The following is a 26,305-nucleotide window of genomic DNA, read 5'->3' as shown; positions in this document are numbered from 1 at the left end:
ATACTTGAAATCGGACGAAAATATATATGGGAGCTATATCCAAATCTGGACCGATTTCGATATATTTTGGCAAATTTATTTTTAGGCTAAAATCCATCAAACATTTTAAATTTGGAGTCTGTATCTGTAGCCGTTCTATAGATATTTGCATTCAAAGTTTAAATTTTTTGGAGGTACCTCCGATACTGATCCTATATATCCGGATCAGAGCGGAATTTCGAAACTTTTTATGGCCTATGTTACTTTCAGGCGATGTAGTAATATACCCTGAAAATTACAGCAAGATCGGTTCAGCGGTTTTTGAGTCTATAAATTTCAAACAAACAAACAAACAAACAAACATACAAACATTTTTCTATTTTATATATATAGATTTCTATTTTATATATATAGATGTTAACAGTTCGCGAATTCTGAATGGGTGAAACTCGGATTCATCGATTGTAAAAAATTTTTGTTTTTCGCCATATACCCTCGTTAGCATAAATGCTGAGGGTATAAAAATATGGAAAAAAATGAGCTGTATTACCGATATACCTGTTGTTTGACTACCTACGCCAACCTGCTTTGCATCATTTGCTTTTCGAAGGTCCCCAAACAAAGATGTGATATTCGTCATTACAATTAAAGTAACAACAAGTAAGAACGGTGTTAAATTCGGCCGGGCCGAATTTGTTATACCCTCCACCACGAGTTGCATTGCAATAAAATGGAACAATTAGTTCCCTTTCGTTTATGAAGAAGAATAAATACCAAATTCCAGCTATTTCTGTAAAAAAATTTGGCTAAACTTCAAAATACCGAAATTCGGGAGGTACCGTTCTGTGGGTGATATTTATTATATCTACTTTCATTGCCATGTTTTGTTTTTGGTTGACCTTGACTTTTACTCCAAATAAGTTTTTTGCTTATTCTGAATATGATCCTCCCCACATAGTGGTGTAGGGTATAAAAATAACTCCTAATCTGCAAAACTTAATTTTTATCCACATGGTGGGAACCGTCTGACTTATTTTTTTCTCAGCCCTGAATTTCTGTGCCTTTTCCTATATCATGAAATATTTTTTGTATAGCTTCCTACTTTTAATGTTCCAACGACAAATTCCATACCACATGTCTCTAAAACACAAGAGAATTGTCTATTGAAAGAGTGAATGTATAATTGTGCGTTTTAATAACAAATTCCCTTCTTCCAAAAACCAAAAATATCCAAAATAAGTTTATTAGGAAGATATACAATTTAGTTAGTCGCGAGATTTGGATGTGTGTGGACAAAAGTGCGAGCTAAGAAATACAACGCATTCCGCCGTGTAGCTAATTTATGTTGTGTTCCTATAAAAACATGAAATTTATTGCATTACTGCTGTTCATTGCGGTCGCCACTTGTCAGCGGAATTTTCCACATGTTCCTCAAATAAAAATAGGTGAAGTGTAATTTACAAGATTGTGGAGATAAATTAAAAAAATTATATGTTTTTGTTGTTGTTTTGTGAAGGTGCCTTTTTCTACGAGAATGAATTTGAAATTGAGGAAACCTTTCAGAAAACCGTTGAATTTGTCAACAGCCAAAGTGCCAATGAATTCTCGCTGGAACCAATTATCATGAGACTCAAGGAATATGACAACTCGCTGTTTATTGAAAAGTATGGTTCGTGGCCAATTTTATTTAATGAAAAATTAATTTTGTTGCGTTTAATTCTAAACGGCAAGTGTTTAAGTGAAAGTTTTATTTGTTGTCGTTTCTAGCATGCGACTTATTAGAAATGGGTGTTGCAGCTATTTTTGGACCAAGTTCAAGGGCAAACAGTGGTAAGTGTGTTCATTTTTTTAATGACGTCCCTGTTGTCTGCTTTGTGTCTGATAAGTGCTTAAGATTAGAGGGCAATGACCGAAATGAAAAACAAAAACAAATATTGCGAGGAAAATGGAAATGAATAAACGTTTGTTTGTTATTATTATATTTTATTGTTGTCTCCTATTTAAATATGAATTTGTTTCATGGGAGAGGAATACATTTGTTTTGTTTCAATTAGAGATCCTGAATTGCTGTGCATGACACGCACGCATTAAAAAAGCAATAGCAAACAGATCATTAAAAATAAGTTTATGAAACAAGTAAGAACGGCGTTAAGTTCGGCCGGGCCGAACTTGTTATACCCTCCACCACCAGTTGTATTGAAGTAAAATGGAATAATTTGTTTCCTTTCGTGTATGAAGAAGACTTAATACTAAATTTCAGCAATTTCGGTAAAACAATGTGAGGCACCATTCTATGGGGGCTATTTCAAAACGTCGATCTATACCGACAAATTTCTTACGGAAAGTTTTTAGGCTCAAAGAAGATAAATACCAAATTTCCTATATTTCGGTATGATAATGTGCCTAACACTTAAAAAATACCGAAAATCAAGAAGTACGCTTCTATGGGGATATAGGAAGACGTGGGCCTATACTGATAATACTCTTATGGAATATTTTATTACTCTTGGAAGACGAAATAATGAATTTCAGCCATTTTGGTTGGATATTGACGTCGCAGTCTTCAGTATTACGAAAATCGGGAGGTACCGTTCTATGGGGGCTACATCGAAACGTGGACCTATACCGACGAATTTTAGTCAGAAATAGGGCAATATGAAAGAGTGGACCTGTACAGACATATTTCTGGCGAACAGTTTTATATCACATTGAAGACTAAATACCAAATTTCAGCCATTTTGGTGGAATATTGAAGACACAACCTTCAAAACACGAAAAATCGGGAGGTACCTTTCCATGGGGGCTATATAAAGGCGTGAACCTATACCGACAAATTTAAAGGGGAAGTTTGAGTACCTCCAACGAAGTCTAAATACCAAATTTCAGCCATTTCGGTGGAATATTGAGGCCACAACGTTCAAAATACCGAAAATCGGGAGGTACCGTCCTATGGGGGCTATATGAAGACATGGACCGATACCGACAAAATTCTGGGAGAAAGTTTTGTAACCCTAAAGAAGACTACGTGCCAAATTTCAGCCATTTTGGTAGGATAATGAAGCTAAAACCTTCAAAATACCGAAAATCGGGAGGTACCGTTTTATGGGGGCTATATGAAGGTGTGGATCGATACCAAGAAAATTCTAGGGGAACATTTTATACCCCTAAAGAAGACTACGTACCAAATTTCAGCCATTTCGGTGTGATAATGAAGCGAAAACCTTCAAAATACCGAAAAACGGGAGGTACCGTTCTATGGGGGCTATATGACGGTATGGACCGACACCGACCAAATTCTGGGAGAAAGTTTTGTACCCCTAAAGAACACTACGTACCAAATTTCAGCCATTTTGGTAGGATAATGAAGCTAAAACCTTCAAAATACCGAAAATCGGGAGGTACCGTTCTATGGGGGCTATATGAAGGTATGGACCGACACCGACAAAATTCTAGGGGAAAGTTGTATACCCCTAAAGAAGACTACGTACCAAATTTCAGCCATTTCGGTGTGATAATGAAGCGAAAACCTTCAAAATACCGAAAAACGGGAGGTACCGTTCTATGGGGGCTATATGACGGTATGGACCGACACCGACCAAATTCTGGGAGAAAGTTTTGTACCCCTAAAGAAGACTACGTACCAAATTTCAGCCATTTCGGTGTGATAATGAAGCTAAAACCTTAAAAATACCGAAAATCGGGAGGTACCGTTCTATGGGGGCTATATCAAAACGTGGACCGATATATCCCATTTTCAATACCAACCATCCTGCAAGTAATAGCAACTTCTATACCAAATTTTGACTCTCTATATTTAAAATTGCGAGCTGTATCTTGATTTCAACAGACAGACAGACGGACGGACGGACGGACGGACAGACGGACAGACGGACATGGTCAAATCGACATAGAATTTTATGCTGATCAATAATATATATACTTTATAGGGTCCCCGACGAATATTTCGATGTGTTACAAACGGAATGACAAATTTAATTATACCCTCCATATGGTGGAGGGTATAAATATAATAAATATAATAGCAGGTTTAAATTTGGGACACGGTGCGCCTTAACTAAATTTTAATTAAAGGTGCTTACACCTGGAAAGTTTTTGCGGATTCCGAAACTACAATGTTCACAGATGAGAAAAATCAAAAAAAAAAAAAAAACATAAAATCGCCGGAGGGATTTTCAAATAAAGTTGAAATGTTTAGCGATTTTTAGGTTTTCCCGGTTTTACTTGAAAATCGCAAGTTCCATCGTAATTGGACTAAAGAGAATGTTGTAGCAGTGAAAATTCTCTACAAGATTGACCTTAATAGTATTTTCGTAGGTTTTACCATTTTTGAGATATAGAAGTTCAAATTGGGAAAATGTACAGACTGTATCGCCTCCTTATAAAACAATGTCATGCACGATGCGCCTTAACTAACTTTAAACGAACTTAACTTAACTTACACCTGAAAAGTTTTTTTGTATTCTGAAGCAGCACTGTTCACAGATAAGGAAAATCCAAAAACAAGAAAAAATTGCCGGAGCGCTTTTTAAATAAATAGCGGTCAAAGTTCACATTTTTAGGTTTTTTTAGATTTTCAGGATTTTGTTTGGAGACCGCAAGTCCTATCGAAATGGGACTAAAGAAAATGATGTAGCAGTGAAAATCCTCTACAACATTTTCTTGCCGTTTAACACGTTCGCGGACGTGAATGCTATAGCATTCCGATGGCAAATGACGTGAATGCTATAGCATTCACATTGTCAGCCAATTTTTGTTCATTTACTTGAATACAATCTTAAGTTTTGGTGATTAATATACATAATACGATTTATTTCAACAAGATACATTCTATAATAAATAAAAATAATAATAACAATCAATAATTAATAAATAAAAACAAAAAAACTAATTTCGAAAATAATTGGGTGTCATTTTTTTCACCTCTCTGAATTTGCTTGCGTCCGCGAACGTGTTAATTTTGCCATCATTTATAATTTAAATGCAAGCGTTTTATTTGAGAGATTCCATCATGAGAAAGAATATAATTATTGAGGCTAAGCGACAAATCATTTTCTAGTTTTAAGTGCACTTCTAAATAAAACACTGAAACTTAATTTTTGTTTTAGATAATCTTTTTTTTTAGATAAATTTTTGTATTTGACGGTATCCTTAATTTTTGAGCGATTGGGTATCTTTGGACCTGAATTGGAGAAAAAAGTGTAAAAAAAATAAAAAAACAAAGTAAAAATTTAATATTTTTAAAAGTTTTTTTGCTATTTTCACCTTTAAGAAGCGTTCATAGACATTTCGCATGTTCATTGATGTCTTTGCTATATTATTGTAGTTGGTTGTTTTCTTGAATATTGAGCGGTTTAGAATCTGTGGACCAGAACCAGAGAAAACAGGATAAAAATCCCATTTGCTTTGTTATTTTGACCTTTAAGAACCGTCTATACAGAGTTCATATGTTCTAGAAAGATGTTTATTGGGATCTGAGTTACATTTTTGTAGTTGGTTGTTTGCTTCAAATTTGATCGGTTTGATAGCTGCAACCAAAACCCGAGAAAAAAATTTTAAAAGAAATTTTACCTTGGCGATTTTGACCTTGCAGATGAAGTTTGATGGATTATATGTGTTTACAATTTTTGTTCCTTAAGACAAGATCTACAACTTTGCCTCTGAGATAAATTCAAAATTCCCAACAGTTTGGAAGATATAGTCTTGAAAAAGGGCCCCTTTTTACATCAAAGCCTCAAAATTTTAGAGGCCTACAACAGCGAAAGTTGATGAGATAGGGAAAAACTGCGAGACACGTGTCTTCTATTTTTTGGTCTTCTATCACGCTGCGTTGTTAGAATATGGTTAATAATTTTCGTGTTGCACAGTGTTATTTTTATTGTACCCTACACCACTATGTGGAAAAGGTATTATAAGTTTGTTTTGGAAAAAATTCATGTAACACCGCGAAATATCGGTCGTAGACCCCTAATGTGGTATACCAATCTTCATATCTTGACGAGATAAAGCGATTTTGATATGTGTGTCCGTCCGTCCGTCTGTCCATTATAAATTATAATCAAACTCCAGGCCCCAATTATGGACCGATCGTCCCGAAATTTTGCATGGTGGTCGGGTTCAGACCAGAATTTTGTAGCTGCTCTGTAGGTCGCAAAAAGGGTCCGATCGCCTCGAAATTTTAACTAAGGTAAGAGTATATAACAAAGAAGAAGTTTGCAATTTGAGATAGTGATCAGATAATATTTAGAGGGTTAAATGGACCACAACTTTTGTGTGAACATTTTTAATATACAGCTTATATATGTATTCCTGGAAGATACATTCCGCCCACGTAAATAACACTTGGAAGGCTATTTCTTGGCCTTTCCATTGATGCCAATTATGTTGATTTACGTGCTCAGATAACAGAGTTACAGCCTAATATATCCATTTATTTGTTTGTTGTGTAATCAGAAGAACGCTAGTCACGAGATTTTGCACGATGTAAGAGTTTAGGTCAAAGAACATGCCTACAATTTTGGATGATGATCTCATATCATCTAGTGGGTTAAATGGACCAGTACTTTTGTATGAATAATATAAAAATTTAAAATTTGGTCCATATTTTACTTCCTGTAGGGCATGTACCAGCAAAGTAGCCTAAGTATGGAAAAAGGACTACTGACCTTTCCCCTGATGCAAATTGCAATAATGGGTCTCCTGAATAACTAACGGGCCTACTGCCTAATATATAATAAGTTTTGTGTAGAGTACAACATTTTCTTCCCATCCTACAATTTGTCTCTACCATGATAATTAAATTCCTAGCATTATTAAAAATAAAAATAATAAATTTGTTTGCATGGAAATTGTTTGAACTTCTACTCATTATTAGTTGTTTTTTACTGGTCAAAATATATTTTTGATATCACAATATTATCCACTATGAACTATTTTCGAAATACCCTAAAAAGCACAAATTCGCGTGCATTTCCAAACAATATGTATGGTACAAGCTCACTTTTTTGGACGATAGATTTTCAATAAACTCACAATGTTCCCTTTGAAAATTTGTATATAGCATATGCAAAATTGAAGCAATGTCCGTCTGTCTAAAATTTCACGGCCAGATATGGCAAATTGCATTGTCATTGGGTATATTTGCAGCGGCTTATATATTTATTTATATTAGGTGTATTCCAAAAAGGAGCCTGATATTGAAAGAAAATTTGTAGATGTATCAGAAGAGGCTACCAACGTCAATTTTCCAATTTTGGAACTTCTATTAGAAATGTATAATGATATACATAATTGTTCCACATACATCCAAGTAGGGAAGAGGGAGGCTTCTCTAAAATTAATGAGTTCACCCCGATTCATACTACCTCAATGATGAGGGACCTACTGTTTATCGCCGAGTCCAAACGACGTGTCCTAAGACACGGCATTCAGAGAAATTTTTCATGGCTGAAATACCACCGTTTGATTTTTGAAGAATAGACTTCGGAGACATTTAATATGCTCAAAGACAAACAAATTATTACGTATCTTCGTTTCTAATATTATTCCATAGGGTGGAGTTATAAAGGCGAAATTTTTTGAGTATTTTAGCCATATAAAACTTCTCTAAAAGTGGTGTCTTAGGACACGCCGTTCGGAATGGCGATAAACTGTAGGTCCCAAGGTTAATGTGATAAGGTGGCAGAATCGACAAAGTTATTTCTTACAATAAGCTTATTTGTTCTATAAAGGAATTTTGATTTGCTGAAAACTAATTCCTAGGGGCAGTGGTGTAGGGTATCACATGGTCGGCCACGTCCGACTATAACCTTTGTTTACTTGTTTTTAGTAAATAAATGTTTTTGACCACTAAGAACAAACTTATAGTCAATTTAGGCCGAAAATTTAGTTAAAAACTTTAAAAATCCTGAAATCGTGTAGTACCGTTATATAAAGGCTATACCAAAACCTGGACTTATGTCCATAATTTTTGGTGGGGAAGTTTCTGTACCATTAAGAACTCCAAATGCCAAGTTACAGCCAATTCTGTCTAAAAATGAAGATAAAATCCTTAAAACACTTGAAATCGGGTGGTACCACTATATGGGGGCTATACCAAAACCTGGACCTATGTCAAAAATTTTTGGTGGGAAAGTTTCAGTACCATTGGGAATGCCAAATGCCAAATTATAGCCTATTCGGATTAAAAATGAAGATAAAATCCTTAAAGCACTTGAAATCGGGTCGTACCCCTATATGGGGGCTATACCAAAACCTGGACCTATGTCCACAATTTTTGGTGGAAAAGTTTCAGTACCATTGGGAACGCCAAATGCCAAATTATAGCCTATTCGGATTAAAAATGAAGATGAAATCCTCATAATACTTTAAATCGGGTGGTACCGCTATAAGGGGGCTATACCAAAACCTGGACTTATGTTCACAATTTTTGTTGGGGAAATGTCTGTATCATTGGAAATCCCAAATGCCAAATGACAGCTAATTCGGGCGAAAATGAAGATAAAATCCACCAAATACCTGAAATCGGGTGGTACCGCTATATCTGAATCTGAACAGTGTGCAAAGTTTCAGTTCGATTGGTCAACTGCAACTGCGTTAAAAAAGAGTTACTAGATTTGAACTAAATCGGGTAGTACCGCTATGGGGTCTATGGGAAAGAATGGACCAATATTGGATTTGGTTTCATATTCATGTATTGTCATCCAAATCTGAAAAGTGTGCAAAGTTTCAGTTCGATTGGTCAACTGCAACTGTGTGGAAAATGAGTTACCAGATTTGAAAAACAATTTTAATAAAACACCGTAAAAACACTGTAAAAATGGTAAAAATGAACCAATATTGGTTTTGATTTCATATTCATATATTGTCATCCAAACCACCAGCGAAACGATCGTAGCTTAATGGTTGAGTGTGTGGTATTTCGCTAGTTCAATATTTTTGTTTAATTGCGGATGTTACTTTGGAAATTGTTGGTTCTGTTTTCAGTGATATAATATAATGGTCCAAAAGCACTAGATTATACGGAGACAAACTGAAATTACTGGTGGACGCGATATCTATCGAAAGGGATGACACCCAAAATAAGATCCTCAGCTTCAAACCAAATTTGTATTTTTGTCGGTAAGTTCATACATCCAAACAAGACCACAAAATTCTGAAATGGGTAATAGTTTGTGTTTGGTTGCTTTAACAAAACATTCCCTCGGAGAATGGTCTGTACAGATCCACGTTTTGATATAGCCCCATAGAACATACCTCCCGATTTTCTGTATATTTATGGTTTTAGGCACATTTTCTAGTTTGCCGTTAAGGGTTACTGGGGTTTAAAAAACTTATCCACAAAAATTTTAGTCATATGTCTACATTTGGTAGAACCCCCATACACCGGTTCCTCCCGAAGGAAATTGATGTATTTTGGTAAAGGAGTGTAAAGGTAAATGGGTATAAAAGGTTCGGCCCAACCGAATTTGCGAATTTAAATTATTTTGTAAAGCAGTGAATAAATTGTGTAATGCATTTGCCTACGGATATATCATTCATCACTGATTCCATGTTTGTATAAGTTATTAACTAATTTAAATGATTAATATTTTAGATATAGTCTCTGTCCTCTCCAACATCACTGGTATACCAAACATTCTTTTTGATGCCGTCAACGAGGAATCTGAACAACATAAAGCTGGTCATCAGTTAACAGTGAATATTTATCCGGCACAACATGTACTGTCAAAGGCCTATTCGGATATTGTTCTTAATTATGGCTGGAAAAAATTTAATTTAGTATATGATGTCGATGATGGTGAGTTTAAAGAAGACGATATGAAATATTTTCATATAATTTGCTTTTAATAATATTTTTAAATTTTGTAGATACTGCTCCCATGAGATTACAAGACATACTTCAATTGAGAGACATATACATTGATGCCGTTCGTGTGCGTAAATTTCGTAAAGGTGATGATTACAGGGCTTTGTGGAAGAGTATGCAAGGTGATAAGAGAGTAATATTGGATTGTTCGGCAGATATATTGGTTGAAATGCTGAATGTCTCAATTCCATTTGAGATGACGGGACAATTTAATGTCAGTTTTACTTTCGTATCAAAATAATGAGATTTAGTTATTATGATATAACTTTAATTACAGCATTTGTTCTTAACAAATTTGGAAAATCTAGAGGGAATTTTAGAACCACTGAGAAATAATGAAACATTTGCTCTTAATATAACTGCTGTGAGATTAAGGGAAAACCATATAAATGTAAGTATGTTTATATTTAGATAGAATTTCAAGAATAAATCCTGAATCGAATTAGTGAAATAGTGAACTCATTCTAGACATGCTTAGCCTTGAAATTAACAACATCCTGTTGTCTGCAATTTTTAAATAAATTTCTATGAATCAATATTTCCTGTGCTGTTTTTAGATGGTGAACACTGAACCTCCGAATAAGTTGTTAACAAATCTTATACACGATGCAGTTATGTTATACTATTTCACACTTAAAAATGTAAGCGCTAACTACATGGTAGAAGAACCACCTCAATATTCTTGTAACAATTTCGATTTTAATGGATCAATGCAACGTTGGCCCCTTGGTGAATACATAAGAAGGATAATGGGACATGTAAGTTTATATAAATTGTTCAACATATTGCAACTAGAGGTTCCATTCTCTTACAGACATTAACTTATTTAAATGAAACTTATTTCCAACATGGCCACATACAATTTGATGATTATGGTTATCGAACAGAATTTGAAATTGAAATCTATGAACCGATGGATAATTACAGTCTAGCTGTGTGGCATACCAATGGTCATATAAGCAATGAACATGCATTGAACAATATTACCAAGAAAATTGTATATAAAGTGGCAACACGTATTGGTGCTCCTTATTTTATGGAGAGGTGTGTAGAAGTTGATATTTCTTTTGAGCTATTTTTAATTAATTTTATTTTTACTAAAGAGAGGATGCCGATGAAGCAGAACTCACAGGCAATTCACGTTACATTGGTTATGTTGTTGATCTAATAGAAGAATTGTCAAAAGAAATACAATTTGAATATGTCTTCGTACCAGTACCAGGCAATGGTTATGGAAAATATAATAAAGAAATAAAACGCTGGGATGGAATTATAGGAGAAATTATAAATAATGTAAGTAAAAACTAAGTAATTTATTTTGTTTTTTTTTTTTCAAAATAGTCTGGCTTAATCCCATTGTTGTTGTTTTAATATTTTAAAACAACTATTTTATTAGTGGAAAAGATTTGGCATTGTTCGCCAAGGGGTAAGGCAGGGAATACTATAGTTTCGATCCACGCCATTGGATCTCATCAGTTCCCTTGTTTCTTGTTTGTGGATATTCTCCACCGAAGTTATTTTTCAATAACCTCTTCAACAAAAAACTTTTTATACCCAATCATCAATCGTCAGCTCGAAGTATAAAGGTAAGCAAAGAAAAAAGTTCAATGAGAAGTTTTTCCTTGGCAACCAAATTGCAAACGCTATCCCAATAAAAAACGCCACAATGCTTCAAATTGAAGACACTGGCACGACGTATTTTGTTTTTGCTGTAAAGCAGACCAACCAAATTTTGGTGTGTGCATTCGTCGAAATTCGGCGACACATACAAGTGGAAGAGGTTTGAATTGTTTTCGCAGACACTTTCGTCGGAGTTGTATGAGGTTGCCAAGGAAAAACTTCTCATTGAACTTTTTTCTTTGCTTACCTTTATACTTCGAGCTGACGATTGATGTTTGGGTATAAAAAGTTTCTTGTTGAAGAGGTTATTGAAAAATAACTTCGGTGGAGAATATCCACAAACAAGAAACAAGGGAACTGATGAGATCCAGTGGCGTGGATCGAAACTATAGTATTCCCTGCCTTACCCCTTGGCGAACAATGCCAAATCTTTTCCACTAATAAAATAGTTGTTTTAAAATATTCAAACAACAACAATGGGATTAAGCCAGACTATTTTGAAAAAAAAAATTACAAACGCTATCCCAATAAAAAACGCCACAATGCTTCAAATCTAAGTAATTTATATTTATAATTTAATGGATTGAAAAATTTAATGGATTTAATCATGAAATTTTTGAATCAAGAAAAGTAGACAAACCAGTAAAAAATCCAGTTAGATCAGGCGCGTCGAACTTGTAACACCTCCCTCTGGAGGCAAACTGAACCAGAAATAAGTAAAAATACGTTAAGTTCGACCGAGCCGAATATTTTATAAAATCAACCATAAAATATTCTTAGCTAAAATAGGTGCCCGGACATAACTCCCAAAATTCGTTAGGAGTTATGTCCGTGCAGCCAAGCGGACACGACACCCAAAAAAAATCGCGGACGTAACTCCCAACGATTTTTTTCTTAATTTATAAATTATTTCTTGGCTTAATTTTGAAATTTATAGTCATACACTTTTTTAAATTTTAGAGTAGAAGTTAGAATGTAAGCGGAATTTTACATTTGAGAAGGCCTAAGTGGTTGCCACCGAAGTACCGAAGTATCAACAAAATCCTTCTGATTTCATAAAATTATTTAAAAACGAAATTATGCCCGAAATTATGTAAGTAGCAGTTAAGATAAGTTTTAAATTGTAAAAATATTTGGTAAGAAAATCGCGCTTTTTTATACCCTCCACCATAGTATGGAGGGTATATTAAGTTTGTCATTCCGTTTGTAACACATCGAACTAATCATTTGCGACCCTATAAAGTATATATATTCTTGATCAGGATAAAATTCTAAGACGATCTAGCCATGTCCGTCTGTCCGTCCGTCTGTACGTCTGTTGTAATCACTCTAGCGTCCGCAATAATTGAGATAGAGTGCTGAAATTTTGCACCCGAGGGTCTTTTTTCCATGGGCAGGTCAAGTTCGAAGATGGGCTATATCGGTCCACTCTTTGGTATAGCCCCCATATAACGGTACCTCCGGATTTGAGGTATTTTGACGTTCTTCGCCATATTTGCAGACGGAATTAGCTATAATTTGGCACTTAGGGTTCCTAGCGATCAACAAATTTATATCCTTAAGGATATGGGCAGAGGTCCATGTTTTGGTATAGCCCCCATATATCGGTACCTCCCGATTTTCGGTATTTTGAGGATTTTAGCTACAATTTTTAACCGAACTATCTGCAATTTGGCATTTGTGGTTCTCAGTGGTCATGAAACATCTCCACGAAACATCGTCAACATAGGTCCATGTTTTGGTATAGCCCCCATATATCGGTACCTCACGATTTTCGGTATTTTGAGAATTTTAGCTACAATTTTTAACCGAACTAGCTGTAATTTGCCATTTGAGGTTTTCAGTGGTCATGAAATATCTCCACCAAACATCGTCAATATAAGTCCATGTTTTGGTATAGCCCCCATATATCGGTACCTCCCGATTTTCGGTATTTTCAGAATTTTAGCCACAATTTGTAACCGAACTATCTGCAATTTGACATTTAAGGTTCTCAGTGGTCATGAAACATCTACACCAAACATCGTCAACATAGGTCCATGTTTTGGTATGGTCCCCTTATAACCGTACCTCCCGATTTTCGGTATTTTGAGCATTTTAGTTAAAATTTTTAACCGAACTATCTGCAATTTGACATTTGAGGTTCTCAGTGGTTATAAAATATCTCCACGAAACATCGTCAACATAGGTCCATGTTTTGGTATAGCCCCCATATATCGCTACCTCCCGATTTTCGGTTTTTTAAGAATTTAAGCTAAAATTTTTAACCGAACTAGCTGTAATTTGCCATTTAAGGTTCTCAGTGGTCATAAAATATCTTCACCAAACATCGTCAACATAGGTCCATGTTTTGGTATGGCCCCCTTATAACCGTACCTCCCGATTTTCGGTATTTTGAGCATTTTAGTTAAAATTTTTAACCGAACTATCTGCAATTTGACATTTGAGGTTCTCAGTGGTCATAAAATATCTCCACGAAACATCGTCAACATAGGTCCATGTTTTGGTATAGCCCCCATATATCGCTACCTCCCGATTTTCGGTATTTTGAGAATTTAAGCTAAAATTTTTAACCGAACTAGCTGTAATTTGCCATTTGAGGTTCTCAGTGGTCATGAAATATCTTCACCAAACATCGTCAACATAGGTCCATGTTTTGGTATAGCCCCCATATAACGGTACCTCACGATTTTGGTATTTTGAGAATTTTAGCTACAGTTTTTAACCGAAATAGCTGTAATTTGACATTTGAAGTTCTCAGTGGTCATAAAACATCTCCAACGAAACATCGTCTACATAGGTCCACGTTTTGGTATAGCCCCCATATAACGGTATCTTCCGATTTTCGGTGTTTTGAGAATTTTAGCTGCAATTTTCAACCGAAATAGCTGTAATGATCGGTATTTTGAGAATTTTAGCTACAATTTTGTCTATTCAAAAATAATCGCCAATATAGGTCCATATTTTGGTATATCCCCCCATATAACTGTACCTCCCGATTTTCGGGAATTTTCAGTGGTCACGAAATTTGTTCACTAAAATTCGTCAACATGGGTCCATTTTTGAGGGTCTATATTGTTTTGATGAGACTACCCTCAATTTGATTCTTGAAGTTACCTGCAGCTATAAAATTTTCCGCCAAAAAAATTAAAGATAGGTTGACTCATTGTATAGCCCCGTAGATGGTACCTTTCACCTAGCTGAACACATTTTTTTAGATTAGATTAGATAACACTGCGCAACAAAATGAAGGTGCAAGTCTGGGGCACGGAAAATTCCTCTTGGGGAAGAAAGGCCTTGGTGAGTATATTATGAACCCCGAAGGACAGATCCGCCGTGAGCCGAACTTCCGCGTTAGTGCGTGATGAAATTTTTGTTAGGGACCCTGTGGGCCATCAGGAATTAGCGTTATATCTTTGTTCACTGTTGCTTAAGTGCTCTACAAAAACAACAAACAAAGATATAAAGCTAATTCATGATGGCTTCGACTCACGGCGCATCTGTCCTTCGGGGTTTTTAATATACACACACCAAGGGCTTTCATCTCCAAAAGGAATTATCTCTCCCCCAACATTTGTGTTCACAGTGTAATTTAAGCAATAGTGGGAGGCAGTAGGAGTCTATCCATTGCCGAAAATTTATTACACCTAAAATTGTGAAAGAACCCTAATTATTCCATTTTAATTAAGACTTTTTTATGGTGGATGGTATGAAAAGTTCGGGCCGGTCGAACTTAAAATAATTCAGCTTAAATCTCGGGTTTTGTTGTTTTTAAATTTCTTTGTTTCAATGCAAAGAACTAAGAGAACTGATGAGTCCAGGTGGCGTTGGACGAAACTAGTATTCTTTGCCTTTCCCGAAATTAAATCAATTTAACTACATCCCACTTTAAATAAAACTTGTTGTTTTAAAATTTAAAAACAACAAAACCCGAGATTTAAGCTGAATTATTTTACAACAATAAAATAATACACATCTCAACAAAACTGCCAAAAGTGAATCTAAAAATAGACACACAGCACAGCACGGTGACGATAGTTTGTTGTTGTTTACAGCAAACCATCAAAATTTGTTATGCGTTTCTTTGCGAAGCAAAGACCATAACAGTGGGAAGTAGTTACTTGGTTTACATATGCGGCTACGAGATTTTTTAAATGTTTCCGATGAATTCGCATTTAAACGAATTCATCGGTTACGTTTATTCTTGAGCTCTGGTCGTCATAAAATTGGGGAAGAGTTCTTTGTTTCAATGCAAAGAACTAAGAGAACTGATGAGTCCAAGTGGCGTTGGACGAAACTAGTATTATTTGCCTTTCCTGAAATTAAATCAATCTAACTACATCCCACTTTAAATAAAACTTGTTGTTTTAAAATTTAAAAATAACAAAACCCGAGATTTAAGCTGAATTATTTTACAACAATAAAATAATACACATCTCAACAAAACTGCCAAAAGTGAATGTGAAAGTATTTTTATAATTGTACAAACACTTTTTATCTTCTTAAATTGTGAACATATTTTTGTAAAAAATCGCGCGACTTTTTTTCTAAAATATTTTCGACTTTTTATCTCCTTAAATTGTGAAAATATTATTGAATACTTTAATAAAAACTTTTTATTTTCTTAAATTGTGAAAATATTTTTGTAAAAAATCGGTAATATTTTTACAAACACTTTTTATCTTCTTAAATTGTGATGACATTTTCGTAAAAATTCGCGCGATTTTTTTAATAATTTTGCCTGCGGCTCTTTTCGTTTTTCAGAAAGTATTTGAAAATGTTTACAAAAACTTTTATCTTCATAAATTGTGAAAATATTTTTGTAAAAAATCGCTCGATTTTTAAAAAATATTTTCGACTACGGCGCTTTTCGTTTTTTCAGAATGTATTTGAATATTTCTACAAAAACTTTTTATCTTCTTAAATTGTGAAAATATGTTTGTAAAAAATCGCGCGATTTTTAAAAAATATTTTCGACTGCGGCGCTTTTAGTTTTTTCAGAAAATATTTTAATATTTTTACAAAAACTTTTTATCTTCTTAAATTGTGAAAATATTTTTGTAAAAAATAGAGCGATTTTTTCAAAAATATTTTCGACTACGGCGCTTTTCGTTTTTCAGAATTTTTCAAAAATACTTTCGCCTGCAGCGCTTTTCTTTTTTTTCAGAAATTATTTGAATATTTTTACAAAAACATTTTATCTTCTTAAATTGTGAAAATATTTTTGTAAAAAATCGACAGATTTTTTTTAAATATTTTCGCCTGCGGCGCTTATCTTTTTTCAGAAAGCATTTGCGAATTTTAACAAAAACTTTTAATTTTTCTGTTGGCAGCATTTTTCGTTTAAAATAGGTTTGAAGCAAATTTTGAATATAGTTCGATTTGAGATGGGTACTACTTTTTTAAATCAATTATATGAAATGAGAAAAGCATATGAACTTAAAGTTAATTTTTAATTTTTTTCTTATACATTTGAAATAAAAATTTTATTTAATTAAAAACCACATAAATTTTTAAAAACGGACATTGGGACTTATGTCCGCTAAGGGGGGTCGGACATAGCTCCCAAAAAATTTGGGAGTTAAGTCCGCAAACTAACGCGGACATATGTAACTCTCAAAATAGTTTTGTCACGGCACCGCTAAAATAGAATAGTTAGTTCTTTTCCCGTTCACAATTTTAAGTGCAAAATTTTTTCGACCAAGAAAATTCCAAATGCCTTTATATGGGGACTGTGTCGAAGTGTGCCCTATGTTGACATTTTTAGCTTTGCGACAAATTACGTTTAGTTCCATCAAACAATATATGTTAAACCCTCAAAGTACCGAATATAGGGAGGTACTGTTATATGGGGTCTATTACAAAACATGGACCTACATTGACAACTTTTAGTGGAGAAGCGTTGTGAGCAATAGAAGCTTCAAATGTCAAATAACAGCTAGTTCGGTCAAGAAATACAACTAAAAATCTCCAACAAGTAAAAAAGTATCCTTCGGCTTTGCCGACAGAGATATACCCTCAGCCTATCTGAATTTAAACTATCATCTACGGACAGATCGAATGTATTTAGGGTGTTTTTAGAATTTTGTGGCCCTTTTTGGACATCTGAACTTGCCGACAAAAAATCAAAAGTGTTGCGGAGGAGGTACTTAAAGGAAAGGACCGACATTACGAAAGATGATCTTATTTTTGATAGATATCACGCCCACTAGGCATTTCAGTGGGCCATCGCATAAATTTTGGACCAAAAAATCGATATCGGTCATTTTGAAAGTTAAACTGAATTTGGACAACATATTAGGAGATCCAAAGTTTTGAACAAATTGGTTGTCCCGTTCAAGAGACATCGTGCATTCCATTTTGCATTTTTAGTGAATTTTTTTTTAAATATTGAGGGGGTAGTACCGGAAGTTGTTGCCAATCTTCGAACTGAAACTAAGTTTGGACAAAACATGACGAAAGCAAAATTTTGGACCAAATCGGTTATTCAGTTCGAGAGTTATAGTGCTCTGCAGCGACTACATATGGTGCTATGGGGTTTCTACACCTTTCGGGCAGTTTTATAAAAAATAATGGACTTGCCCCTGAAAAAACGTTTACCTTCGTATTTGAGGCAGGGAATGCATGTGGCTTCAACAGAAATAAAAGTGATTCGAGAGCAGGTCTTAAAGTGAACTTATCCGAAATTTTGTGTGGGAGGTACGCAAAGGAATGGACAAATATAATCCATATTCAAAACTGATATACATCTAGTAGATATATTAGGGTGTATAATGTATGGTCCACATCGGTCACTCCCTTCAAGACTTATCGTGCGCACAATTTTTCCGAACATTTTTGAGCTTTTGTGGGGGAGGTACCTGAAGGAGTAGACTGATATGGCTTATCTTCGAACTTAATCTAAGTTTGGACAAAATATGACGAAGGTCAAATTTTGGATAAAATCGGCAGATCCGTTCGAGAGTTATCTTGCGCTCCAACCACTACACACGGTGTTATAATGGTATTTTGTACTTTCTCAGAAAGTACGGACTTGCCCCAGATAAAAATTGTGCCGTCGTATGGGGGCGGTGAATACAAGATGCTACAACAAAAACCGAAGCGATTCGAGAGCAGGTCCCAATCTGAACTTATCCGAAATTTTGTGTGGGAGGTATCCGAAGGAGTTGATCGATTGAGTACATATTGGAATCTCACCTAAGTTTGGTAGAAATTTCACGATTTGCAAAGTATGGATCAAATCGGTTACTTCCTTCAAGAGTTATCGTGCGCACAAATTTTCCGAACATTTTTGAGCTTTTGTGGGGGAGGTACCTGAAGATGTGGACCTATATGGCCCATCTTCGAACATAAATCAAATCTAGACAAAATATTTCGATACCCAAAATTTGAACCGAATCGATTGATCCGTTCGAGAGTTATCGTGCGCACCAGCCAGACAGACAGACGGACGGTTATGCTAGATCTACCCAAATTTGTCTGAAAGGGATATCGTACAAACATACTTGGAGTCTAAAACCATTATTTCGATGAGGCACATTTTTGGTCGTATCAAAGTGTATATACCCTCTTTAGCCTAAAGGCTGAGGGTATAAATACCGATAATCGGCGCACCATGTATAACATTGTTTTATAAGACAGCGATACAGTCAATGCATTGTCCCAATTTGAACTTATATACATATCTCAATACGAAATTTTCATAAAGGTCAATCTTGTAGAGAATTTTCATAGCAACAACATTTTCTTTGGTCCAATTTCGAAAGGACTTACGGTTTCCAAGCAAATCGTGAAAACCTAAAAAACCCCTAAAAATGTCAACTTGAATCGCGATTTATTTAAAAAGCGCTCCGGCAATTTTTCTGTTTTTTGATTTTTCTCATCTATGAAAATTGTAGATTCAAAATCCGCAAAAATTTATTGTTTATTTAATTTCTTGTTTATTGTTCACTTATTAGAATGAAGATTGGGTGTGTGGAACATCGCTAAAATTCACTTTTTCAATACAAACTCCTTAGGTCATGTTAGCTCGATTAATTCAATTTTTATTTGTTTACAGGACGCCCACATGGGAATTTGCGACTTGACTATAACACAAGCCCGCAAAGACGTAGTGGATTTCAGCGTCCCATTCATGACATTGGGCATTAGTATTTTGGCTTATGAGAAACCACTGGAACGAAAACCATGGAGTGCATTCCTGGAACCATTTCAAAACGAAGTATGGATGTATGTTATGGCTTCTATATTTATTATCTCATTTCTGTACTTTGCAATTTCGAGGTAAGAAGAAAACACACAAACATTTTTCCGATTGTAATTATTGCATTTTGTTCTAAGAATAACTGTTGGTGATTGGGAAAACCCACATCCATGCAATAAAAATCCCGACGTTGTGGAAAATCGTTGGAATATTTCAAATAGCATTTGGATAACAATTGGTTCCATTATGACGGCAGGTTGTGACATCCTGCCCACACATTCCAGAATGCGTATTTTCACTACCATGTTTTGGATTTTTGCCATTATCATCAATAATTCATACACAGCTAATATGGCTGCCTTTTTAACTAACAGCAAAATGGAGAGTTCAATTAACGGTATTACCGATTTGGCAGGGCAGAATGAGGTGAAATTTGGCACCATCGAAGGTGGCAGTACGTATTCATTGTTTGCCGAATCGAATGAAACCATATATCGTCTGGCCTTTAATCGAATGCAGGGGTCAGAACCTTCGGTCTATACAAAAGATAACAATGAGGGTGTCGAAAGAGTTCTAAAGAATAATGGCTCGTACATGTTTTTGATGGAAACAACGTCGTTGGAATACAATACAGAACGGAATTGTAAATTGAAGATGTTGGGTGAAACTTTTGGTGAGAAACATTATGCCATAGCTGTGCCATTTGGTAAGGAACGTTTATAACAAACAGTTCGTGTATTTGATTTATTAAATTGTGTTGGATTACAGGTGCTGAATATCGTCATTCATTAAATGTGGCAATTCTTCGTCTAGCGGAGAAGGGCATTTTGCCAGCGTTAAAACAAAAATGGTGGAAAAATGAAAATAATTCGTGTGAACACGAGGCAGAGTCTGAAAAGGATACCCCAGATTTGACATTTGACAATGTCCGAGGTATATTTTATACCCTTTATGTGGGTATCTTTATAGCCTATGTTATTGGTATTACGGATTTTCTGCTATATTGTCATCATGTGGCTGCCGAAGAAGGGCTGACCTTTAAGGAAGCTTTCCTAAAAGAAATTGAATTTGTTCTAAAAGTATGGAACAACAAGAAACCGGTGTCAATAAAAGGTGACAGCGTTCGTTCCAAGTCACCCACAGCAAATGGAGAATCTGACAAATCTTCTTTGAAGTCATTTAAATCGATAACAAGTTGTAGATCATGGCACACAAAATCCATTTCAAAAGTACATATCCCAGACGTGAAGAGTGTTAAGAGTTTGAAAAGCTGTCTGACAAAACATTGATAGCGAATAGTTTTGTAGCTTGAATTTATTGTTTTTCAATTATCAAATAAAATATTTTAAAAGAATATGTGATTGAACTTTTATTACATTAAACTTTAAGGTCGCTATTTATAGTCGCTGTGTATGTAGCTTTTGATATGGTATTTATACCCTACACCACACTGTGGTAACGGTTATTATATCTTTATGCATTTGTAAGTAAGATGTATGAGGAAACTAGATAGGCCCATATTGAGTAAAAATTATAAATAAATTGGGAGTTATCCTAAGAGTAATTTAAGATATCACAATATGTTTATATGTATATGACCTTTAAAAAACTAAGTCCCCTGTATATATAAAAGAAGTTAAAACTTTCCTCAAACTTAAGGTTTTAAAACCTGGTTCTATTCTTAAATTAATTCAGTCAGGTAAACCTAAATCCAATCTGTAGAAATAAGTAGAAATTAATAGTGTAAGATTATAAGGCTTTAGGAGGAGTGTTACCCACTGAAACATACAGAAATACCATAGTAGCTCCATGACAGCCATGAACGGGCTCTCCTATACTTATACGTTAAAATATAAAAATATACGTTAAAATACATACATATATTTCTGAAGATTGTCCTATATTCAAGGTATCCATATCTGCCGTTTTTGTCGATGGATTCGAACACGGAAGGGCTCAACAGATCAAGCGCGTGAAAAAACCAAAATGACGTGGGGTTCAAAGGTACCAGTGTTGCAAGTGCAATTTATAAAGCCAAAAAAATAGGGGTTTTAAAAAAATTTACGCACCAATTTTTCGACTTTGGACCCATATTAGTAGGAAGCTGTACAGATCACACTCTTTAGAAATACATCAAACGACGCGAAATCACAAATTCTACAACCGTATAAATTGTTTTGGTCACTATCTGGTTGCGCTCTCTTATTATAACAAAAATTGAAAAAAAAAAACGCCGAAATCAAAACTTAAAAATGTCAGCATTGATTTTAGTGGGATGCAGAGTATATATGAAAAATCCTGCATTAGAACCAAAGGGGCATATGTCTTTGAGCATATGCCTAAATGGGGCGTAATTTGGCCAGAAATCAAGAACACTGTAAGAAAAAGCTACGTAATATTAATGAAATCCTACGTTGTGTCAATGAAATTTGTCATTGATTTTGAGCCAACGTAGAGCTTCATTAAATAAATGAAAAAAGTTTCATTGAAGTAAAATTAACGAATTTGTTCATTAATGCAATGAAACTCCTTGGTTAATGCAATGAAACTTCTTCACTGATGCAATAAAACTTTTTCCTTAATGCAATGAAACTTTTTGATTAATGCAATGGAACTTCTTCATCAATGCAATGAAACTTCTTCATTAATTTAATGGAACAATTTTATTAATGTAATGAAATACTTTCCGTTCACCCATAAGAACGTTAAAAACTTGGGTTTGGGCGTCGGGTTAGTAACCCTCCCCTAGAAAAAAACAGCCTACTATGAAAAAACGAAAGAAAAGAAAAACAAACCCCTCTAAAGTTGACGAACCCCGCAAACGTTTTAAGGACCATGATCTGCGAATCTGCACCTGGAATGTTCGCACTCTTTATAGAGAAGGTGCAGTCTTCGCATTGGCAGACGTACTTGGAAAGTACAAAGCCGATATTACTGCCATACAGGAAATACGATGGACTGGGAAAGATGTCACAACAACACCTAAAGGTGACGCACTGTATTATAGCTGCCATGACACAAAGCATGAGTTTGGTTGCGGTTTTGTAGTTGGTCGGAGGTTAAAACATCTGGTCTCCAGCTTCACCCCAGTGAATGAAAGACTTGCTACAATTCGATTTAAAGCAAAATTCTTCAACATCAGCTTTATCTGCGCTCATGCCCCAACCGAAGACAAGGACGAACAGACCAAAGATATATTCTACGAGAGCTTAGAAGAAACATATGACCGTTGCCCTGCCCATGACATTAAAATTGTTCTAGGCGATTTTAATGCAAAATTGGAAAGGAGAATATCTTTGGACAAACAGTTGGGAAATTCAGTCTACATAGTGAAACATCAGACAATGGAATGAGGCTGATAGACTTCGCAGCGGCAAAAAACATGGTAGTTAGCAGTACCAGATTTAAGCATCTCGATATTCATAAGGGCACTTGGCTGTCTCCAGACCAAAGACTTACTTACTTAGCTGGCCTTTTACAGAACATTTGTTCCATAAGCCGAACTAAGAAAAAATCTCCAATCCTCTCTGTTTGCTGCTGTATTTTCCCAATCTGGGATATGTAGCTTTGTGATATCTCGTTTCACTTGTTCGCTCCAACGAAGCTTTGGCCTTCCAGATCTGCGAGAACCTCCATGCGGCCCGTATTTATACGCCTTTTTAGCGGGTTCATCATCACTCATTCTTATAACATGGCCTAGCCATCGCAATCGTTGTATCTCGATTCGTTCAACTATATTGATGTCATTGTATAGTTGATACAGCTCGATGTTCATACGACGCCGATATTCGCCGTCAACACAGATTGGCCCATAGATCTTTCGTAGAATTTTTCTCTCAAACACACAAAGCACTGCCTTATCCGCTTGAGCAAGTACCCATGCTTCGGAACCATACATTAGCACGGGTAGTATCAGTGTTTTGTACAGTGTTATTTTTGTTTGACGAGAGGTGGCTTTATTCCTAAACTGCTTACTCAGCCCAAAGTAGCATCTGTTAGCCAACACTATTCTTCTTCGTATTTCACAACTGATGTTATTTGTTGTGTTTATGGCGGTGCCGAGGTAGACGAAGTCCTTTACTACCTCAAAATTATAGGTACCAACATTCACAGATGGTGCGGTGTTTATGGACATATTACGCGTCGATACCATCAACTTGGTTTTTACGCCGTTTACTGCCAGACCAACTTTAGCAGATTCTCTTTCGACTTTTGCAAAGGTGTCAGTTACTTCCTTTACCGATCGACCCATGATGTCAATGTCGTCGGCATAAGCCAGTAACATGTGGCTGTTCGTGTATATTGTTCCATTTCTTTTGACCTTCGCGTCTCGTATGACCTTTTCCAGTAGGATGTTAAATAGATCACACGACAGGCCGTCTCCTTGTCTGAAACCTCTTTTGGTAGTAAACTCTTCGGAGAGGTTCTTTCCAATTTTAACTGAGGATCTCGTCTCAGTTAATGTCATTCTACAAAGTCGAATGAGCTTTGCAGGAATACCAAAATCAGACATGGCTTGGAACACCTTTGAACGTATAGGGCTGTCGAATGCTGCTTTATAATCGACGAAAAGATGGAAGGTGTCGATCTGCATTTCTTGGGTCTTTTCCAGGATTTGTCTCAAGGTAAATATCTGGTCAATGGTGGATTTGCCAGGTCTAAAGCCGCACTGATAGGGTCCAATAATTTCATTGACCATAGGCTTTAGTCTCTCACACAATATGCCAGATACTATCTTATATGCAATAGGGAGCAGACTTATGCCCCTATAATTGGAGCACACAGTCTTATCACCCTTCTTGTGGACTGGACATAGGATGCTCACGTTCCAATCGTCGGGTACGCGTTCTTCCTGCCAGATGGTGCTAACTAGCTGATGCATACACCTTATCAGCGTGTCGCCTCCGGTTTTGAACAGCTCGGCTGGTAGGCCATCTGCTCCTGCCGCCTTATTATTCTTCAGCCGGTTTATTGCTGTCCTTACCTCATCTTGGCTGGGCGGTATACATTCAATACCATCATCTGGGATTGGATCTGTGGTATCTTCGCCGTCTTCACTGCTATCGGATACCAACAGTTTGGAAAAATGTTCTTTCCATATCCTGAGCACACTATCTGTATCAGTTACCAAATTACCTTGTTGATCTCTACAGGAGGATATTCCTGTACCAAAGCCATCAGTTTGATGCTTCACTCTTTGGTAGAATTTTCGGACTTCGTTCTGTCTCCTGTACATCTCCATTTGTTCACACTCCCTCTTTTCCATTTCTCTCTTTTTCCTGCGGAAAAGACGTTTCTCCTCTCTCCTTTTCTCCCGATACCTCTCTCGTGCGCTACGCGTTGCTACTGATTGTAAAGTAGCCCTATATGCCGCATTTTTTTCTTCGGTAGCAGCACGGCACTCCTGGTCATACCACGGATTCTTTGGTGGAGGTCTCTGGTATCCAAGTACTGATTTTGCGGCTGTTTGCATGGAGTGGGCAATATTTTGCCATTGTGCTGATATGTTATCGGGACGAGAAGCGCTATCATTAAGCAATTGGGTCAGTTGAGTGGAATATGCTGTGGCTATCTGTTGTGTTTGCAGCTTGGCGATGTCCAACTTTCGTGTTGTGTCTGTCCGTGCTTTATTTGCAACGTTTAGACGGGTACGTACCTTTGCTGCAACGAGGTAATGGTCCGAATCTATGTTTGCTCCTCGGAACGATCGTACATCCAACACGCTCGATGAATGTCTTCCATCTATCACAACGTGATCAATTTGATTTATTGTTCTTTGGTCTGGAGACAGCCAAGTGCCCTTATGAATATCGAGATGCTTAAATCTGGTACTGCTAACTACCATGTTTTTTGCCGCTGCGAAGTCTATCAGCCTCATTCCATTGTCTGATGTTTCACTATGTAGACTGAATTTCCCAACTGTTTGTCCAAAGATATTCTCCTTTCCAATTTTGGCATTAAAATCGCCTAGAACAATTTTAATGTCATGGGCAGGACAACGGTCATATGTTTCTTCTAAGCTCTCGTAGAATATATCTTTGGTCTGTTCGTCCTTGTCTTCGGTTGGGGCATGAGCGCAGATAAAGCTGATGTTGAAGAATTTTGCTTTAAATCGAATTGTAGCAAGTCTTTCATTCACTGGGGTGAAGCTGGAGACCAGATGTTTTAACCTCCGACCAACTACAAAACCGCAACCAAACTCATGCTTTGTGTCATGGCAGCTATAATACAGTGCGTCACCTTTAGGTGTTGTTGTGACATCTTTCCCAGTCCATCGTATTTCTTGTATGGCAGTAATATCGGCTTTGTACTTTCCAAGTACGTCTGCCAATGCGAAGACTGCACCTTCTCTATAAAGAGTGCGAACATTCCAGGTGCAGATTCGCAGATCATGGTCCTTAAAACGTTTGCGGGGTTCGTCAACTTTAGAGGGGTTTGTTTTTCTTTTCTTTCGTTTTTTCATAGTAGGCTGTTTTTTTCTAGGGGAGGGTTACTAACCCGACGCCCAAACCCAAGTTTTTAACGTTCTTATGGGTGAACGCGCGGCACATGTTAGCTCACTACCTTTAACGGGTGTTAAAGGCAGTTCCCCAGGTGACACCACGGGGAGGTCAGTG

The 26,305-nt window shown here is 36.1% G+C and overlaps 1 protein-coding gene across 1 annotated transcript; it reads left to right on the top strand.

Annotated features, from left to right (window-relative positions):
• Nucleotides 1-1,470: 1,470 nt before the first annotated feature.
• LOC141398311 (glutamate receptor ionotropic, kainate 2-like) lies at nucleotides 1,471-21,091 on the top strand. The gene is made up of 12 exons (XM_073975593.1): nucleotides 1,471-1,648; nucleotides 1,747-1,809; nucleotides 9,593-9,796; nucleotides 9,868-10,079; nucleotides 10,143-10,256; nucleotides 10,423-10,623; nucleotides 10,680-10,909; nucleotides 10,969-11,158; nucleotides 19,545-19,768; nucleotides 19,826-20,394; nucleotides 20,457-20,882; nucleotides 21,078-21,091. The coding sequence occupies exons 1-12, from the start codon at nucleotides 1,471-1,473 to the stop codon at nucleotides 21,089-21,091; spliced, it is 2,625 nt and encodes an 874-aa protein (XP_073831694.1).
• The last annotated feature ends 5,214 nt before the right edge of the window (nucleotides 21,092-26,305 follow it).

The sequence above is a fragment of the Musca autumnalis genome, unplaced genomic scaffold, assembly GCF_047663935.1.
Source record: "Musca autumnalis isolate F117 unplaced genomic scaffold, ASM4766393v1 scaffold_3, whole genome shotgun sequence".
Lineage (NCBI taxonomy): Eukaryota > Metazoa > Arthropoda > Insecta > Diptera > Muscidae > Musca > Musca autumnalis.
The sequence above is the reverse complement of the archived record's forward strand: the minus strand, read 5'-3'. Positions and strand labels throughout refer to the sequence as shown.